Source organism: Eriocheir sinensis, chromosome 58, assembly GCF_024679095.1.
Source record: "Eriocheir sinensis breed Jianghai 21 chromosome 58, ASM2467909v1, whole genome shotgun sequence".
NCBI lineage: Eukaryota > Metazoa > Arthropoda > Malacostraca > Decapoda > Varunidae > Eriocheir > Eriocheir sinensis.
In genome coordinates, this window is record NC_066566.1 from 8439042 (window position 1) to 8456541 (window position 17500).

The 17500-nt window shown below is 46.7% G+C and overlaps 1 protein-coding gene across 1 annotated transcript in view; it reads left to right on the forward strand.

The window, feature by feature from the left end:
• Nucleotides 1–17500, forward strand: part of LOC126985119 (battenin-like) — a 47826-nt gene that overhangs the window by 29387 nt on the left and 939 nt on the right. Inside the window, exons 2-11 of the mRNA XM_050839602.1 lie at nt 393–602; nt 4622–4913; nt 7728–7806; nt 8302–8439; nt 8777–9009; nt 9139–9282; nt 9390–9540; nt 9795–9863; nt 10170–10319; nt 10505–10645. Of these exons, the coding sequence (XP_050695559.1) occupies nt 512–602; nt 4622–4913; nt 7728–7806; nt 8302–8439; nt 8777–9009; nt 9139–9282; nt 9390–9540; nt 9795–9863; nt 10170–10319; nt 10505–10645 (1488 nt within the window). The 5' untranslated portion in view covers nt 393–511. The remainder of the gene's footprint in view (nt 1–392; nt 603–4621; nt 4914–7727; nt 7807–8301; nt 8440–8776; nt 9010–9138; nt 9283–9389; nt 9541–9794; nt 9864–10169; nt 10320–10504; nt 10646–17500) is intronic.

Here is a 17500-nt window from a genome sequence, read left to right on the forward strand (position 1 = left end):
TTTCTTGGAGGGTGCATCCTTATGCTTAGTGGAAGGCGTGGCAATGTTATGAAGTGCCGTAAGACTGTTGTTCACTATGCAGCCTGCACCTGGCCAGCTCCGTCCATCCAGTTTGAAGCGGCTCTGGAGGTGCGTCATGGGGTGAGCACGGCAAACACGCTCCTTTATTATGCTTTTTATGTCCTTTCTGTGCGTACACCAAGGTACTGCGCGGGGAAGCAGGCAATCTACAAATTCCTAATATCTCGTTTCCACACTCGGAAGGCGGTACTGGAGACGCTCTTGCAGATGAGATCTAAAATGGTGCCAAAGTGTTCATTAACTCGCGTTACTTCCGTGGAGATGATTAGTGATCTGAGCCCAATCCTCAACACCTGCTCTCTGTGTTGCAGGTTTCCGTTGAAGCATCTACAGCGTGCCTCCCCTTCGCCTCCACGTGTAAAGAGCAGCTACAGGCCAGTCAGCTTCACCTCCCCTCCTTCACGTCCCTCGAGGAGCACCTGCCCACGAGATGTCCCCCGTTTCAAGCAGCGACTCCTCGGACAAACAGACGATCAGCAGGGGTCACAACGCCTCCAGTATTGTCATCCAAGTGCCAGAAGGTGAGTCTCTGGGCCGTATTCTTAAATCTCACCAAATCGGCAACGACAACGACAGTCCCCACGCACACTAATGGTCGGGTTGTCACAATTTGCATATTCTTAAACACTCGGATATGTCGGGGGATTTGGTAACACTGGCAGCGCGAGAAAATTTAGTTGGTAACAATGTCCCTTGTTGTTTGGTCCATCTCAACGTTCTGACGGTCAAAACCCCGACTGCACCTGATACCCTGCGCGCTGTGTTCAAGTCAACAATGAAGGAAACTAAGCGATATTCATCCCAAAATGAAGTTGCTCTACTTCTGGAGCTTGTAGAGACACCGAGCAGTTGTACTTGACAGAAGAACGGATCATGGAATGATAAAAAAAGAAAAAGGAGGCTTGGGAAACTATAGCATCACTCTACAATTGCCACTGGCTGATGAGGCCGCGGCCACACAGGGAGCGAGAAAGCTAGCGAGAGCGAGAGCGGCAAGGTGAGTTTGTGGCCACACGAAAAGCAAGGCGAGGCGAGGGTTGTCATGGCAACGAGGCCCGCAAACTGGCGCAAACCAGTAGGCCTATAGCCTACCTATATGTGAGAAGGGGTGACGGACCCGACAAAGTCTCCCGACAATTTGGTGCTTTGATCGGTACCACGGTCCCAGAGGTGGCGTATAAGAATACACCCTTCGTGACTGTCGGAACTGTGGTAGCCACGGGCACGATGGTTGTTTAAGAATATCATTGTCGGATGTGTGGGGACTGTGGTTACAGAAGTTTGATTTAAGGGCCGTATTCTTAAATCAAACTTCTTCCGTCACCCCTTCTGACAATGTTAAGGACGTGTTATTTTGTGCCTGATTTGCAAGTTCACAACGTCTTTGAGGATACTAGACGTTCAGAACACTTCTGCTACTCTCCCCGAAGTGTTAAGAGCAAGTTGAGTAAAAAGCAATGCCTCATATTCATCAAAACAAGCAAAGAAGAGAGATCGTCTTCGCTGCCCCACCAGGGGACGCAAGCCCTCCTGGACCTGGGTGCGAGGCTATAGGCCTACTGGTTTGCGCCAGTTTGCGGGCCTCGTTGCCATGACAACCCTCGCCTCGCCTTGCTTTTCGTGTGGCCACAAACTCACCTTGCCGCTCTCGCTCTCGCTAGCTTTCTCGTTCCCTGTGTGGCCGCGGCCTCATCAGCCAGTGGCAATTGTAGAGTGATGCTATAGTTTCCCAAGCCTCCTTTTTCTTTTTTTATCATTCCATGATCCGTTCTGAAGCTGAAACAACTGCTCAGTTCGATATGATGTAGTTTTACTTAGGTTTTAAGACTCTCTCTCTCTCTCTCTCTCTCTCTCTCTCTCTCTCTCTCTCTCTCTCTCTCTCTCTCTCTCTCTCTCTCTCTCTCTCTCTCTCTCTCTCTCTCTCTCTCTAGCTCTCTCTCTCTCTCTCTCTCTCTCTCTCTCTCTCTCTCTCTCTCTCTCTCTCTCTCTCTCTCTCTCTCTCTCTCTCTCTCTCTCTCTCTCTCTCTCTCTCTCTCTGTGTTTGTGTGTGTTTACCAACACTACTAAACACACGCTGTCCCGCCATCTCTACCTGTTTCCGGGCCAGGCAGGTGGGGCATAGGATTACCGGTTAGTCCGGTGTGTCCTGATCAACAGCGCAAGAAAAAAAAACTTGAATTAGATTATACAATCACAGCGTTTCCGATTCTCGCTGTATTATGAAATATTCAAGATGTGGGATGGAGCAAAAAATAAAGTGTTGTTGGCAGAATTTAATCTTCTTTTGTTGCTCATGCGTGATTGAGATGAACACATAAAAGCTGTTCGTGCTGAATAAAAAAAAAAAAAGTGATTATGTAATCTTAATGGACGAGTACTGTTACGTGTATAAAGTATTTACTGGTAGGGATCGACTATGGATAAAACGTAGATTTCTGAAGAGTGTGTAGATAATAGCTCATTAATGACGGTGATTATAAGCAACGTTCAGCCTTTGCACAGCTGTGTTCGGTGGTGGTACTGCTCATCATGAAGAATAAAATTAAAGCGGCGAAAGGGATCTAAAACTTCTTACGAAAAACTTAACACTAAAATGTACTTTAATAGCGCGAAACACTCTCTCTCTCTCTCTCTCTCTCTCTCTCTCTCTCTCTCTCTCTCTCTCTCTCTCTCTCTCTCTCTCTCTCTCTCTCTCTCTCTATCTATCTATATATATATATATCTATCTATCTATCTCTCTATCTATATATATATATCTATCTTTATATCTATCTATATATCTATCTCTATGTATATATATCTATATATATATATATATATATATATATATATATATATATATATATAGAGAGAGAGAGAGAGAGAGAGAGAGAGAGAGAGAGAGAGAGAGAGAGAGAGAGAGAGAGAGAGAGAGAGAGAGAGAGAGAGAGAGAGAGAGAGAGAGAGAGAGAGAGAGAGAGAGAGAGAGAGAGAGAGAGAGAGAGAGCGCGCGCGCGCAGCTGATCTAAACAGAGCTCAGCGGTTCAATGATGATTTTGGGCTTGGGTTCAGAGCAGTGGTGTGGACTAGCGTTCAATCTTTCCCTACAGAGGCCCAGCTCTATCTGAAGTATTTGCCATCATGACCCACTTGCAAGCCTTTTAATAATAATATTAAGTATCTATGTGTGAAGACCTGGTAATCCAAATGATACTCTATCAAGGCCTAGTGCTATGTCACCCTCCATACTGTGAACAACCTGCTCCGCACCAAAATGAACAGGAACAGGCAGCGAAAGCCGGGCGCCTGAGACTTGAATGACGGCGTTGTATTTGTAGCGAGATGAGTGGCACCGCATCTTGACGACTGTTCCAGCCTCCGTGGCTCCTCACAGCCTCGGTGACCCCAGACAAGTGGCCACCGTGCGCAGCACTCCCTTCCTAGGTGGGGCGAGTACTTCAGTAATAACATTCAGCAGACATACAATGGTATAAATAAAAACCACATCGCATTTTCAAAAGTACCGCTTTTTTAAACCATCTTTTTTATGTATTATTCATAAATAAATATATAGTATCAGAGAACAATAAAAAAGCAATCTCACCTTCCTTGTTGGCAAATCATTCATGTCTTCCTGGGGGTGTGGGGTGGAGGGGTAGGGGGGCGGTGTTGGGTGGTGTGCTGCTACACACTTTCAGAGTCTCAACTTTCGAGGGGTTCTTCGAAGAAACCCACTAGATGACATGGTTTGCGCACTAACTGACAAACGGAAAACTCATCAACAGTGACTGCCTTCGGTATGAGTGTAGTGAATGTCTATCCTCTTGTTGGTCTCTTCCGGTCCAGATCCATTGATACACACGATTTTTTTTTCTGGAGCAATGAACGACCTCCCTTATGAACATCTATATGATGAGATGTAATCAGGAGTGTTGCACGAGACTGTTTGTACGCCACAATCGACCAAAGGATCATCATTTGCACGTCGTAGCGCGGCACTTACGTGTACTGGAAAATATAAAATACAAAGGTAAAATCACTTCTATGACTGTCCTGTTTCATATGCTCAGATTTTTTTTCACGGGATAAGGAAGCATCCCAAGAACAAAGATAAACAAAGAAAAAAATGCCACAACATATTATTTTGAGCGTCAAGAAGCCACGTGGTACCCCAAGACAGCAGGATGCCTTGTCATTATATAACTCTTGCTGGCAGTACCTCCCCCAGGCGGGTGAGACATCAGCGGCACAGTGTTTGGGTGCCGCGGCGTCCAGACAACCCAAACATCAGCCACACTGTCTCGTCGTGCTTCCTTAGTATTCTCATTATGTAGTTATTTTTATTGTGACTTCTACTCAAGAGAAAACGTTACAGCGATCAGTCTCCATGCAAGTACGCCCTGCACTGGTTGTACAAAAAACAATACAAAACTACTTACTCAACGTATTGCACAACAACTGTGGGTACAAAAATAAGCATACAAAAGACAAAATTGTTTCGTGTGTTCTCAGACCATATACACGACACATATTTACATTGCTGATATATTTTTTAATACAGATCAGAAGCCGGAGAAGGCGCACCTCTTGGAGAGTAATGACAAACACACACCTGTGATCTACTCCTCCACCAAGCACACCTCCCGCCTCCCCCCCCTTCGAGCCCCTCCACGCTGCCCACCCACCGGCAACACCATGCATACGTCAGAGGCTTTTCTCGCCCATCCTGAGGAGTGGAGAGATGAAGAATCACGTGATGAAGACCGCCAAGGAGAGGAAGGAGGAGGAAAAGAGAAGGACGACCCGCCAAGCCCAAGCGCTCCCCGACTCGTGAGGGACTTAGCTGCCTTCTGGTAAGATGATTTGACAGAGTACAAGCTGACAAAGACTTTAAGGGCTCGGGTGCATGCTGCAGCTGGTAAAGATAAAACAATTAGATGGGCATATAATTGATTCATACAGCACAGAGAGGTATGATGATGAAAGCAAATGTAGCTAGAGGAACTCAGGTGTAAGCAATGATTAGTCACTTCCTGGGAGACACTGACACGATTATCTTCCCAGCGGATATTATTTGATCACGTCAATGAATAAAAAAACGTTGACACAAGCATGAATGATAAAACGTCAGCGTTCGCAATGCTGGGAAGATAGGTTCTTGCCAGTCTGCCTTTCCACCGACCAACGCCAAGCTAACATGGCTGAGCTGCGAAAAACGTTAGCAACATAATTTTGTACAATGTTTTTTTTTTTCATATATAAAGATCTGTAGGTAGAAAGCATCTCTCTCTCTCTCTCTCTCTCTCTCTCTCTCTCTCTCTCTCTCTCTCTCTCTCTCTCTCTCTCTCTCTCTCTCTCTCTCTCTCTCTCTCTCTCTCTCTCTCTCTCTCTCTCTCTCTCTCTCTCTCTCTCTCTCTCGATAGATAGATAGATAGATAGATAGATAGACAGATAGAAAGATAGATAGATATCTGCTTACGCACAAATATCAATCACTGTCATTACTGTATTACCATTGCTCTCTCATATTCGTAAAGGACATGGCTGCATGCTCTCAATAAACCTATAACAAGAATCATATTACTCATGCACACAAACACATATGCACGCAAAAGTTCATAAGCTCACAGGTGCATACTAGCACATAAACACGCAAGTGGCGGAAGATTACCCACATGCAGCCCAGATCTTCAATCAACCTTAACTTCAGCGACTTCGTTCAAATGCAGCACCGTGAGATAACATGGACTAAGCAAGAGTCATACATCACGGCAGCCAATATAAATAAAAATTCGCCTGCGCCACTAACGGGCTGGGGTCGTCGAAAAGGCCCCTCAAGAAAATCTACCGGCAATATAGGTAGCATAAAAAAATGCACACAAGCATAAATATGAACAAAAACACATTATGACATATGCACATATGCATTTATATACGCACGCAAAAACACTGACTTTTGTAACCACACACACATATACACACAAACTCTCTCACATACGTAGCCTACACAAAAAAATATTCAAACACACATGCGCATGTGTTATGCACATGTACACTCATGTAAAGTTTCAACACAAGAACACACGCACACACGCACACATAAGCACAGCTAACTAACATTCTAACTAATGGGGAGCATACGCCCGGGGAGGCGTCGCTTCACTCACTCGCCGTCCAAACTCCCGGCGGTATTTCTGACCAAACCCCCACGCAGCTGCCCTGTCCATCCCAAGTATCTCGCGGCAGGATCGGCTGACTTGTCCCAGCAATAAGTTACGTGCATGGGCGTCCCCTTGATCTCTTCCACTCAGAGTTGTCTCGTATAGAAACAACCTTTGAGCAGCATCGAAGTCCGGGAGGCGCGCCGGAGTTGGCGTTCATGGACTAAGCTGGTAATATGCCTCGATTCAATTTAACGGAGTATAGTCACTGGTTCGACACAAAGTCATTCCAGCGATACTCCATGATCCTGCGAAGGCACTTGGTACCAAAGGCATTGACACGCCTCTCCGAGTCACTATTCAGTGTCCATGTCTCACAGCCATACAGTAAGACTGGGAGCAGAAGCGACTTAAAGATGCGAATCTTTGTCCGCCTGCTTAGATATCGACAACGGCATATACTCGTAATGAGCGAGTCCACAACACCGTGGGCCAGGAAAATCCGTCGAGCGAATTTTTGGTAAGACCCATCATTGTTTACGCTACCAAGGTATGCGAATCTTTTAGTGACTTCGACATCCTCACCACAGGCATGGTCAGGCTGAACTGTGTCATCTAGCAAGCCTCCAAACGACTGGACTTTGGTTTTGACCCAGGATACCTTCAGTCCCAGATACGACTTGGCTGTTTCAATGAAAAGGTCCAAGTTGTCTAAGAAAATATAGTCTCAGCGAAGATAATAATAACGGTATGTACGTACAGCGGAAACATACACACATGGGCACAAACACGCACACAGCGTATTGCGGTGATCAACGCGCTTGAGTCACAGCAGAGAGGTCCTGGGTTCATTTTCCGGCAGGATTTGAGACGGATTTGAATTCTCCTTTTATCCGTTCGCTTGTTCATCAGCAGTAAGTGTATACTGGGTGTCAATCGAGGGTTGTGTCCTTCTTTCAACGTGTGCGTGCGTGCCTGCGTGCGCGCGCTCGCGCTAGCGTGTGTGTGTGTGTGTGTGTGTGTGTGTGTGTGTGTGTGTGTGTGTGTGTGTGAGAGAGAGAGAGAGAGAGAGAGAGAGAGAGAGAGAGAGAGACACACACACACACCTACTCGCCTTCCAGAAGAGGATTACCTTCCCGCCTCATCGCTCTACCACACCGCACTCCACCACCTCCTCACCCCTCAAGCATCATCACTACTTTCCCTTCGTTAATGTAAATTACCTACCCCCCCACACCCCTTTCATATTGTATTTTTCTTTATGGTTGCACTGTATCTTAATATGTACATTTTCAGCCTAACGATTGCAATTTCCGAAATAAACCATTTATTATTATTATCATTATAATTATTATTATTATTATTATTATTATTATTATTACATACACACACACACAAGCACACATATATAGCCAAGACGCGTGAACACATACACACACAAGCAAACATACACACGAGGCCACATGTACACACACGCATTCACTAATTTCCTCGTCGCCCTTCCAGGCTGCTTGGCTTCTGCAACAATTTCACCTACTGGGTCATGATCACCGCCGCCTATGACCTGCTCGCCGTCCAGGAGCAGGTCAGCCTTGACTCTCTCTTCAGCCTCCAGCATAATGTCTCCAGCACATCCTCCTCTCACTCTCATTGCTGCTCCACCTAACCCTCGTCCTTAAGTTTCCCTTTTCCACAATCATGAGAATAATTTGTGTGCCTGTTTAAAAATCCTAACCCCATACTCCCTTCCTCCACTTCCTCATCAGCCTCCCCACATTTTCATTTGCTCTTTCCTACACCCTTAACCCACCATTTCCCAGGTGCCACACTCCTCGCCTCTCCCCCGTCTGTTTTACGCCATCCCCATTATCATTTCATCCCACCTGGTTCGCACCTGTTTCTTGTTCCAGTTCATGTAACCTGTATAAAGTTTCGATGTTATCAATATTGCACTGAATTAAATAGATATATTAGGTTAATAGCTTATTATTGATATATATGATCGATTTCATGAAGATAGAGACCAAGCAGACACATATATGTTATCTCTCTGGGTGCAATGAGTTCTGTCCTCACGCAGGAGTACGGTGAGAGCTTACCGCCGGCGGCCCCGAACGGCCAACCTCTCCCTGTCCCGTGGGACGTAACAGCCCGCCTCCCAGGCTGGAGCAATGACTCCTTCGTCAACACCTTCACGTGCAACCAACATTCCACTGGAGTAAGGCTAAGTTCACACAATCATACACACACACACACACACACACACACACACACACACACACACTAAATATTTTACTGACCACAGAATTTGATGTGTATAATAGGTAAAATGCACAACAAAATATTGATTCTGCGTAAAAACTAGCACTACAACAAGAAAAAATTCATATAGTAGTAACTTTTAACAGTCAAAAGGCTTAAGTCATGCTAAAAATAAGAGTATTATTACCAAGACTGAAACGACAAATAAAAACAAAAGACATGCAGACGCAGGTAATGTTAAGAACGATCTTTCGAGACGGCATAGGTTGTGCTCTCATATTCGGCGTGTTCAGGCCATCCTGGTGGCCGACACACTTCCAGCCACGGCCCTCACCCTGGCGGCGCCGCTCACCATGCTGACGGGCGTGGGTCTGAGGGTTGGGCTTGTGAGCGCGCTGTGCGTCGCATCGTATCTGGTGTTGGGACTCGCCCCGCCCACCTTCATGTTCCTGGGCGTCGCTTTGGCATCTGCTTCAAGAGGCTTCTCCGACACCACGTTCCTCGGCTACGCCTCTAACTACCACAAGTGAGTCATATGTGTGTGTGTGTGTGTGTGTGTGTGTGTGTGTGTGTGTGTGTGTGTGTGTGTGTGTGTGTGTGTGTGTGTGTGTGTGTGTGTGTGTGTGTGTCAACATTATCCCCCTCCCCTATCCAGGCACGTGTTGTCCCTGTGGTCCTCGGGTACGGGCGTCGCTACTTTCGTGGGGCCGCTGTTGTTCTCTGCTATGACCACCTTTGGGCTTCACCCTCGCCACGCCCTCCTCACCTTCCTCGTTGTGCCGATCATCATCATGGTCAGGTACAAGTCACTCCTGAGTATGCTGGAATACAAGTAATTTCCTTTGACGTGTATATTATTGCTATTCCGCGGTGAATATGTCCAGTAAAGGGTATTATTGGCCGTAGCTTCTGGTGTGTGCTGTCCAGCGCGCGGCCGTCTATGAATCACACGCACCTGGAGAGGGTGGACAGCGCCCCACTTGTGTACAAAGAGGAACTCGAGAGCAAAAAACAAAAGACTGTGGCCGTCATCAAGGAGAAGATTTACCTTTTTGGGGTAAATTCTAGGGTTAAGGAAGATGGACTCATGTTTTTCTCTTATATAAGTACAAAAGTAATCATGCGTAGCTTGTGGTAGTATTGCATGTATATAACCCCTTTACTCGGATGACAGTACTCATCCGTTTTTTCAAGCCCTTTCTCCGACTTTCAAAGTTTTGTTGTTTAAAGACTATCCCTTAACATCTCAGAGCTTGTTAATGGAGTGAGTCATGGGGGCTACACTCCTGGTGACTCAGCTTTGTGTTACAGAGAGCACAGAAGTACCTGTTGCCGCTGGCGGTGTTCTACCTGATCATGTACTTCACCAACCAGGGCCTGGTAAGTCACCTTTCACTCTCCTGTTCTGCCACCATTATCTTTTCTTACAGGCTTCTTCCCTCCCCTCTGCATGTCATCACTCATCAGCATCTCGGTGCATGGCGGGAAACATTCGTCAGTGCGGTGCATAGAAGAGGTACAGATGGAAGAGTTCTTCCCTTCTCTTCCAACAACGAGAATGTCTGATACGTGTAATACATCTTCCATCACCTTGTCTCGCCCTCCCATTAGTTGACTTACAAACATAAGATACAATCACCTCAGGTTTGGTGGCTCCCAAACCTACACGCACATTATCCCTTGCAGCTGGAGTCCGTGTATTTCCCGGCGTCTCATCTCAGCCATGCTCAACAGTACTCGTGGAGCATCACAGTTCGGTGTTTGGGCACCTTAGTATCACGAAGTTCCCACAAGTTATTTCTCCTGCCCTCTTCGTGGCTCTATTGTATCTTCGCTGTAAGTTCAAGTTACCATCGCCACCCATATCTCAGAGTTGATTTTTCGAGTGCCCTGACCCTGAATTATAAAAACTGATATATATTAATGATACCATTTTAATACATTTAGAAAATCAGTATATTTTTTCGTTAGGATGATGTTGAAAGTTCCTTGCCCTTTCACCCACGAGCGTTGTGTTGCAGGTGGTGATAATGGCCGTGGTGGGGACGGAGTCCCACTACCACTACCTGCCTTCTGAGTACGTCATCTTCGCCCTCCTCCTGGCACAAGGGCTGCTCGAGGGTGCCGCCTTCAGGACCACCGTATTTACCCTGCATAAGGAGGTACCACAACTCTGATACCTACATTCCCCCTAATCTTATCTATTACTTGTGTCCTTTGTCTAGTCACTCTAGTGATTGACCTTAAGCATACACGCTTGATTTGAAGCATTAATATTGATGGATAAAACAAAACTAATTAGAAAGGAATATCATATATGATATATGCTTGTCTCATGAGATAAAAAATAGTTGTAATAGCTCTTTCTGAGGAACTATATACTCTGCTCTTTAGGAAACTTCCCGATGTAAAAGCAACGCTGCCGTAACAAGGTGACGCAATTGGCAAAGCAAGGAGTTTAGTGCACTGCTGAGCATGATGAAGGGCAGCCTCTGCAATCGGTGTGACGTATCTCCTGGGCAGTTGAGGATTATGGTGCTCATCTCTGTCACATTGGTTACTAAGCCTGTGGCGAGAAATAACCCATTACCTCGGGACACGGGGCATCCGGGTTACTACAGATAACTTCCTCAGGTTTCTTCAGGTATTCATTTACCGACTAGCACGAAAGATTGAATAAGCAGTTGGGTGAGCTGCGCGCCTACGGTCTGGTGCGAGATTCGAACCCAGGTCCACGAATTCCCACCCCTTCATGTTGCAGTGGTTAGTGTGCCTATCTAAGGCATGTTAAGACCTCATCACAGAGGTGCTAATAGAAATAGAAAGTTAGCTAGACCACTATACAAAACATAGTGCTGGGCATTAACAAGACGGCACTTGAACCAGGAAAAACAAGCAAAACATTTTTCTTCTCTGTATATGTGAGACTGATACACACACACACACACACACACACACACACACACACACACACACACACATATATACACTTACACACGTGGTGTAGTGGTCAAGCTCTCTCGGGAAGGCTGTGGCTGAGTGGATAGCGAGACGACGCCGCGTCCAGGACGACGCGGGTTCGCTGCTCGCCCGTTGCCACACACTGGAATTTTTTAGTCACCGCCGAATGGCCGAAGACTACCCACATTCTGTTCAGTAGACCACCTATCAACCCGAGCTCTAGATTCTCTCTAAAAGAGATGGTCATTGATGAGCTACGGGGGTGCAACAGAAGGCAAAAGTAAGATGGTGCCACTGTAAACACTTGCATGCCCCACAACGGGCTGGGGCCAACCATCAGGCCCCACCAAGAAAGCCAAATGGCGCCATAGAAAAAGAGTCACATCCCTGCTGGGTGAGGTCCAAGCCTTGCTCAGGCAGAAGGGCTTTTCCCTGACAATCAACAGTTCCTGTCTGCCTTAAGCAGAAAGATGGGGATGTGCAGTGATATTTCCCAGCTGCATCCACAGCATCGGGATGGTAATGAATGGCGGTCACGAGTCCATTACGTGACTAGGCCATGGTTGAATGGCCGTGAGTGAACGATGCCCTCACACACAAACACACACACACACACACACACACACACACACACACACACACACACATACAGTATGATCTCGTCAATAACTATCTCCAAAATATCGTTTTCGGCAATAACGGCAGGCTAGAATAGATACCAAGCTTCCACAATAAGATTAAATTATTTCAAATAACGAATTCTTAAGTAAAATGAAACTTCCGGGCTCATCTTGGATCGCGTTTGTTTGCCGTTATTTTGATGACTTAGTCACCAGACTTGCACTCTGGTCGCGGTCAAGGACATATGTGTATAGGGATTATTGGTACTTCTAGCAGTGGACCCTCCAAGTGGACGGCTTCCAGTTGCTGGGTTGCAGGTGGCGGATGCTGATCCACCCATCGACAAAAGCCCGCCCTCTCTTACCGAAGTCAGAGAGGCTGTGGTAAAGTTGAGGGGCGGAAAGGCACCTGGCATCTGTATCATCAGTGCGGAGCTGCGCAGAGCTGGAGGTGAGGCCATGATCCGCGGGTTGCATGCGGTCTTGATTGGCGTATGGCATTCTGGTACCATTCCTCCTGACTGGAAGCGGGGTTGGTCGTCCCTATCTGGAAAGGGAAAGGGGATCGCCAAGCCTGCAACAACTACCGTGGTATTACACTGCTCAGTGTGCCAGGCAAGGTGCTTGCCCACCTATTGCTGATGTGAATTCGCAGCCACCTGCTGAAGCTGCAGAGACCTGAACAGTCCGGGTTCATGCCTGACACGCCTGCAACAACTGACCGTATCCTAGCGCTTCGCGTACTGGTGGAGCGTCGACGTGAGTTTCGACAGGGGATGCTTGCAGCCCATGTCGATCTCAAGAAGGCGTTTGATTCAGTGCATCGTGAGGCACTCTGGGATCTCCTGCCACTCCGTGGGATTCCTGCAAGGCCTATTAGTTTGCTGACTGGCCTGTATTCTGGGACAGAGGGTGCTGTGGAGTGTTAGGGGAGCTTGTCCAGTTTCTCCCCCGTGAATGGTGGAGTGAGGCAGGGCTTTGTATTCCTATCACTTTTCAACACTTGTATGGACTGGGTACTAGGCAGAGTTGTGGACCAGAGTCATTGTAGAGCATCCGTTGGCAATACCAGGGCCACTGACCTTGTTTTTGCCGATGATGCAGTAATCCTGGCGGAGTCGCTGGAGGTTTTGGTGATGGCTCTCGAGGCACTGCACAAGGAGGCGAAGCCCTTGGGACTTCAGGTCTCCTGGGCCAAGACCAAGGTACAGGTGTTTGGAGGCTTGCTAGATGAAGCAGTGCAGTCTGTACACGCGTGTGGCGATGACATTGAGATCTCAGAAAATTTCACATACCTTGGTAGCTTAGTTCAGAACCGAGTCTCGCCAGTCTTACGGCAGATTGGCTTGGCCCACGGTGTTATGGACTCGCTCAGCACGAGTATATGGCGTTGTCGAGACCTGTGCAGAAGGATAAAGATCAGGATCTTAAGTTTCATGTGCTCCCTGTCTTACTCTATGGCTGTGAGACATGGACACTAAATGGGGACTTAGAGAGGCGTATTGATGCCTTTGGTAATAAATGTCTACGCAGAATCATGGGCTATCGCTGGAATGACTTTGTATCAAACCGGCGACTACTCCGTGAGACTGATTCGACATATGTTGCCTGCATAGTCCGTCAACGCCAACTCCGGCTATACGGGCACGTGGCACGTTACCCAGAAGCCGACCCTGCTCATTGGTTTGTCTCTGTAAGAAACAATCATGAGTGGAGGAGGCCAAGGGGACGCCCACGGAGTTCGTGACCTGAGCAAGTCAATAGATCCTGTCAATAGGTACTCAGGATGGGAAGGGGGTCTGCATGGAGACTCGCCCAGAGGGACCCCCGGGCTTGGCGTCGTAGGGTGGGCGAGGCGACGCGCCCCCCGGTGTATGACCCCAGTGATTGATTCAATTTTTTTTATCCTTTTTCACACTTGAACTTTTAATATCACTATCTTTTTGGTTAAAGTAGTATAAATTACAACTGAATCAACACTAGCGGTATAAAATTCACCCTAAAGGAGTTACTAGGTGTTTGGTGCGATTATTATAGTGAGGATTCTGAAGGGCAGTGTTGTGCACCTGCAGCCTCCCACGCGTGGCTCACCTGCTTCCGCCTGTTCATCATTATGCCTGTCAAAGTCATCCTATACAACTGCTGGTTATTGGGGCGAAGCCACAATACAACAGCACATACATCACTTTAAACAACAGATGGTGTGCTGGCCGCTCCGGAGATAAGAGACACTGAGGACAGTCCACCGAGTATGGCGTTACCCACAATACGCGTCGTTTGTGACTCCTGACCCAACTTTAAGCAATGAGTTGAATAGTGTCCTGACAGACCACTGCACGAATCTGCGTATTATGGCTATTCCCACAGTTTGGAACTCTGTACGTTGAGTTGTATAATTAGAGTTGAGAGTCATTTCTTTAAAAAAAATATTGAGTAATGCAGAGTAGTCATCGGTATATAGAATGGACAGAACAGTTTATTTTCGAGAAAAAAAATATTAATGAAAAATAGAGAGAGTAGGCGATATAAAAGAATCCTGAGGAACAACACTTTATAGGTTTAACTGTAGAACAGTGACAGTCTGTCACAGCAGAGATAGATCGGGCTGAAAGGAAACTGGGAATAAAAGTATAGAGAAAACGATAGAATTTGTAGCAGGGTAGTATCGGAGCCAAAGATTTGTGCCAGACTGTCAAAAGCTTTCGAGATATCTAAGGTAACAGCTAGCAATAGTTTCACCGAAACAGCTAAGAGAGGAGATCTTAGAATCATTTAGGAGGGAAAGATTACCAGTAGAACGCTCCTTTCGGAATCTGTAGTGGTGATTATAAAGAAGGTTGGAAGTTAGAAGATGCTTAAGAGCTTTCCTGTTCAGGATTAACTAAAAAAAAATATCGAAAGACATCAAACTTACAGGACAGTAGTTTGAAGAATAGAGTGGTTTTCCTTTCTAGGTTTAAGGTTGTGTGTAAACATATTTCCAGCAGTTAGAAAAATGTATGTTGAAAGTTAAAATTAATGTTGGGGTCATTCAATATAGATACGCGTGGCCTCGATATTCATCATCCTAATGATCCATTAGCCGAGACAGGAAAAATGCAACATCTGGGGTTTTTTTTGTTTTTTTTTTTTTATTGCGCGCCGGCAGCTCTTCGGTGGATCCTGATGGATGGTCGGTCATGGTCTTCATTGGGGTCCTGATGGTGGTCAGCCCAGCTGTTCTGGCGCGAGTGGCGAGTGTTTATAGTGGCCGCATCATGCATTGGCCCTTGGCTCCCTTTCTTCTTTTTGATTTTGATCTGATGGTCCGGGTTGGGGTCTGGTGGTTCTCTGGGACGCATGGTAGTAGTTTTCGGCGGGCGGCGGCTCCCAAATCCCGGCTTGGCACCGGGCGGGATTGACTGAACTCCTCCCCTGAACACGAGGCCGTTACTTTGACGACTCAGCTACCTTCTCCAGGTTTCCCCAATTACCGATTTATCGTCTTACCCTAATGGCAGGATGAACGGCTGAGCGGGCTGCTCGCTGAGTGCTCAGGGCGGTATTCGAGCCCAGGCCCGCGGATTCGTGGCTTTGTGGGGTAATCATTAACGGAGGCGAGATGTTGAAAGGCAAATACAAATAAGTTTGACCAGGCAGGATGGTAATGGTGTTGATGGTAGTTGGGATGATAATGGTGCAGATGGAGTTATAAGTCCAGGGAGGCGGTACGGGAAGAGGTAGCAATTTTTCATAATGGTGAATGTTCTGTCAGAAGAGTAAGAATAGTCTGCAATAACCCAAGCGCTCTATATAGGACAGCTCCTGTAAACCTATCACCACCTAGCCTACATACAACATGGATGATCAAACCTTTCCTTGAAGGTATGTTCATAGTACTCTCAGTGTCAAGAGTACAGGCCAGTCATCTGACAAGTGGTCATTGCAGGGATCCCACAGTCGCAGGAGATTCCAGAGTGCTGTGCGATGCACTGAATCAAACGTCTTCGTGAGATCGACATAGGCTGCAAGCATCCCTTGTCGAAACTTACGACGGCGCTCCACTAGTACGTAAAGTGCTCGGGTATGGTCATACCTATCATACGTAAACCTGGACTACCCAGGTGTCTATAGCTTCAGCAGCTGGCTGTGAATTCGCATGGGCAAAAGAAAGGAAGCACCTATATAGGACATTGAATATTGCAATACCGTGGTAGCTGTTGAAGTCCTGACGGTTCCCTTTTCCATTACAAATAGGGACGACCAGCCTCCTCTCCTAGTCAGGAGAAATGATATCAGATTGCCATACGGCAAACAAGACCCCATGCAACTTATGGAGGATGGTCAACTTTGAGAAGCTTTGAGCAGCTCCGCACTGATGTTACGAATACCAGCTACCTTCTCACTACTCAGCCTTGCCACAGCCTCTCTGACCCCGTCTAAAAAGGATGGGATTTTGAGAATGGGTGGATCAGCATCAACCATTTGCGTCTCAGTACCTGGTGGCTGCATGCTCGGGGAGTACACCGTGTGCAGCCGCTTAAGTTATCAGCCCAACGAGCCCTCTGTTCATCCATGCCTGACACAATATAACTATTTACTGTTCGGAAAGCGCTCACCTGAGAGGAAGGCTCAGAGCGGAGTTTCTTCAGGGCTTCCTGTTTCTCTGCTGGAGAGGTCTAGTCGTACGCGACAGAACCTTACATCGGTCTCGATCCCCAGCAAGCTTGGCAGCATGACCTCGATATTTCCAACGTCTCTCCCTGAGGCAAAACCACTCTTCGTTCTCCAATGAGCTCTTTTGCAGCTTGAAGAGTTTCAAGTTTGAAAGCATTCCACAAATCTTTAGGGTCCTCAAGGATGTTAAGCACACTGAACTGATTTGAGGTTGTCACTGCATAAACATGGGCACATGCTAAGTCTTTCAATCTCTCGAGACGAGCCACGGTATGGTTAAATCCCAAAGTTTCTTTTGACTTGACATAAGGCTTGAGTGTTGCAACGGCAAATCATGGTTCAATTGCAAAGAACTCTAGACTCCGGGAAACCTTGCAGTTTTGAAGGATCTTTGAACCCCGCCTGCATTGCTATACCAATTTCTGGGATGCAGCTCTGGTCTCTGGTACCAAAAAATTGTAATTCGCAACCTTCTGAATATTGCAAAATTAAGGAAAAGGCATAGGTCATAGGGACCAACACATAACTCATAGCCAACTCTGTCAATTCCAGTAGTAGCACTAAAGTTCCCAAGACAATGAGTGTGCCGCGAAGGGAGCACTGGTCTAACACGGAGTCAAGTTTGAGGCAGAACACAATATTCTCTGCAATATCACACATCTCAGAACGAGCGTACGCTGTAATAAGAGATATGGAGCCCAGGGTGTGCTCTAGCCTCACACTCAGCCATTTCTAGTTGAGGTTATTCCAATTGATGAACATAAAAGCTAATCAACTGGA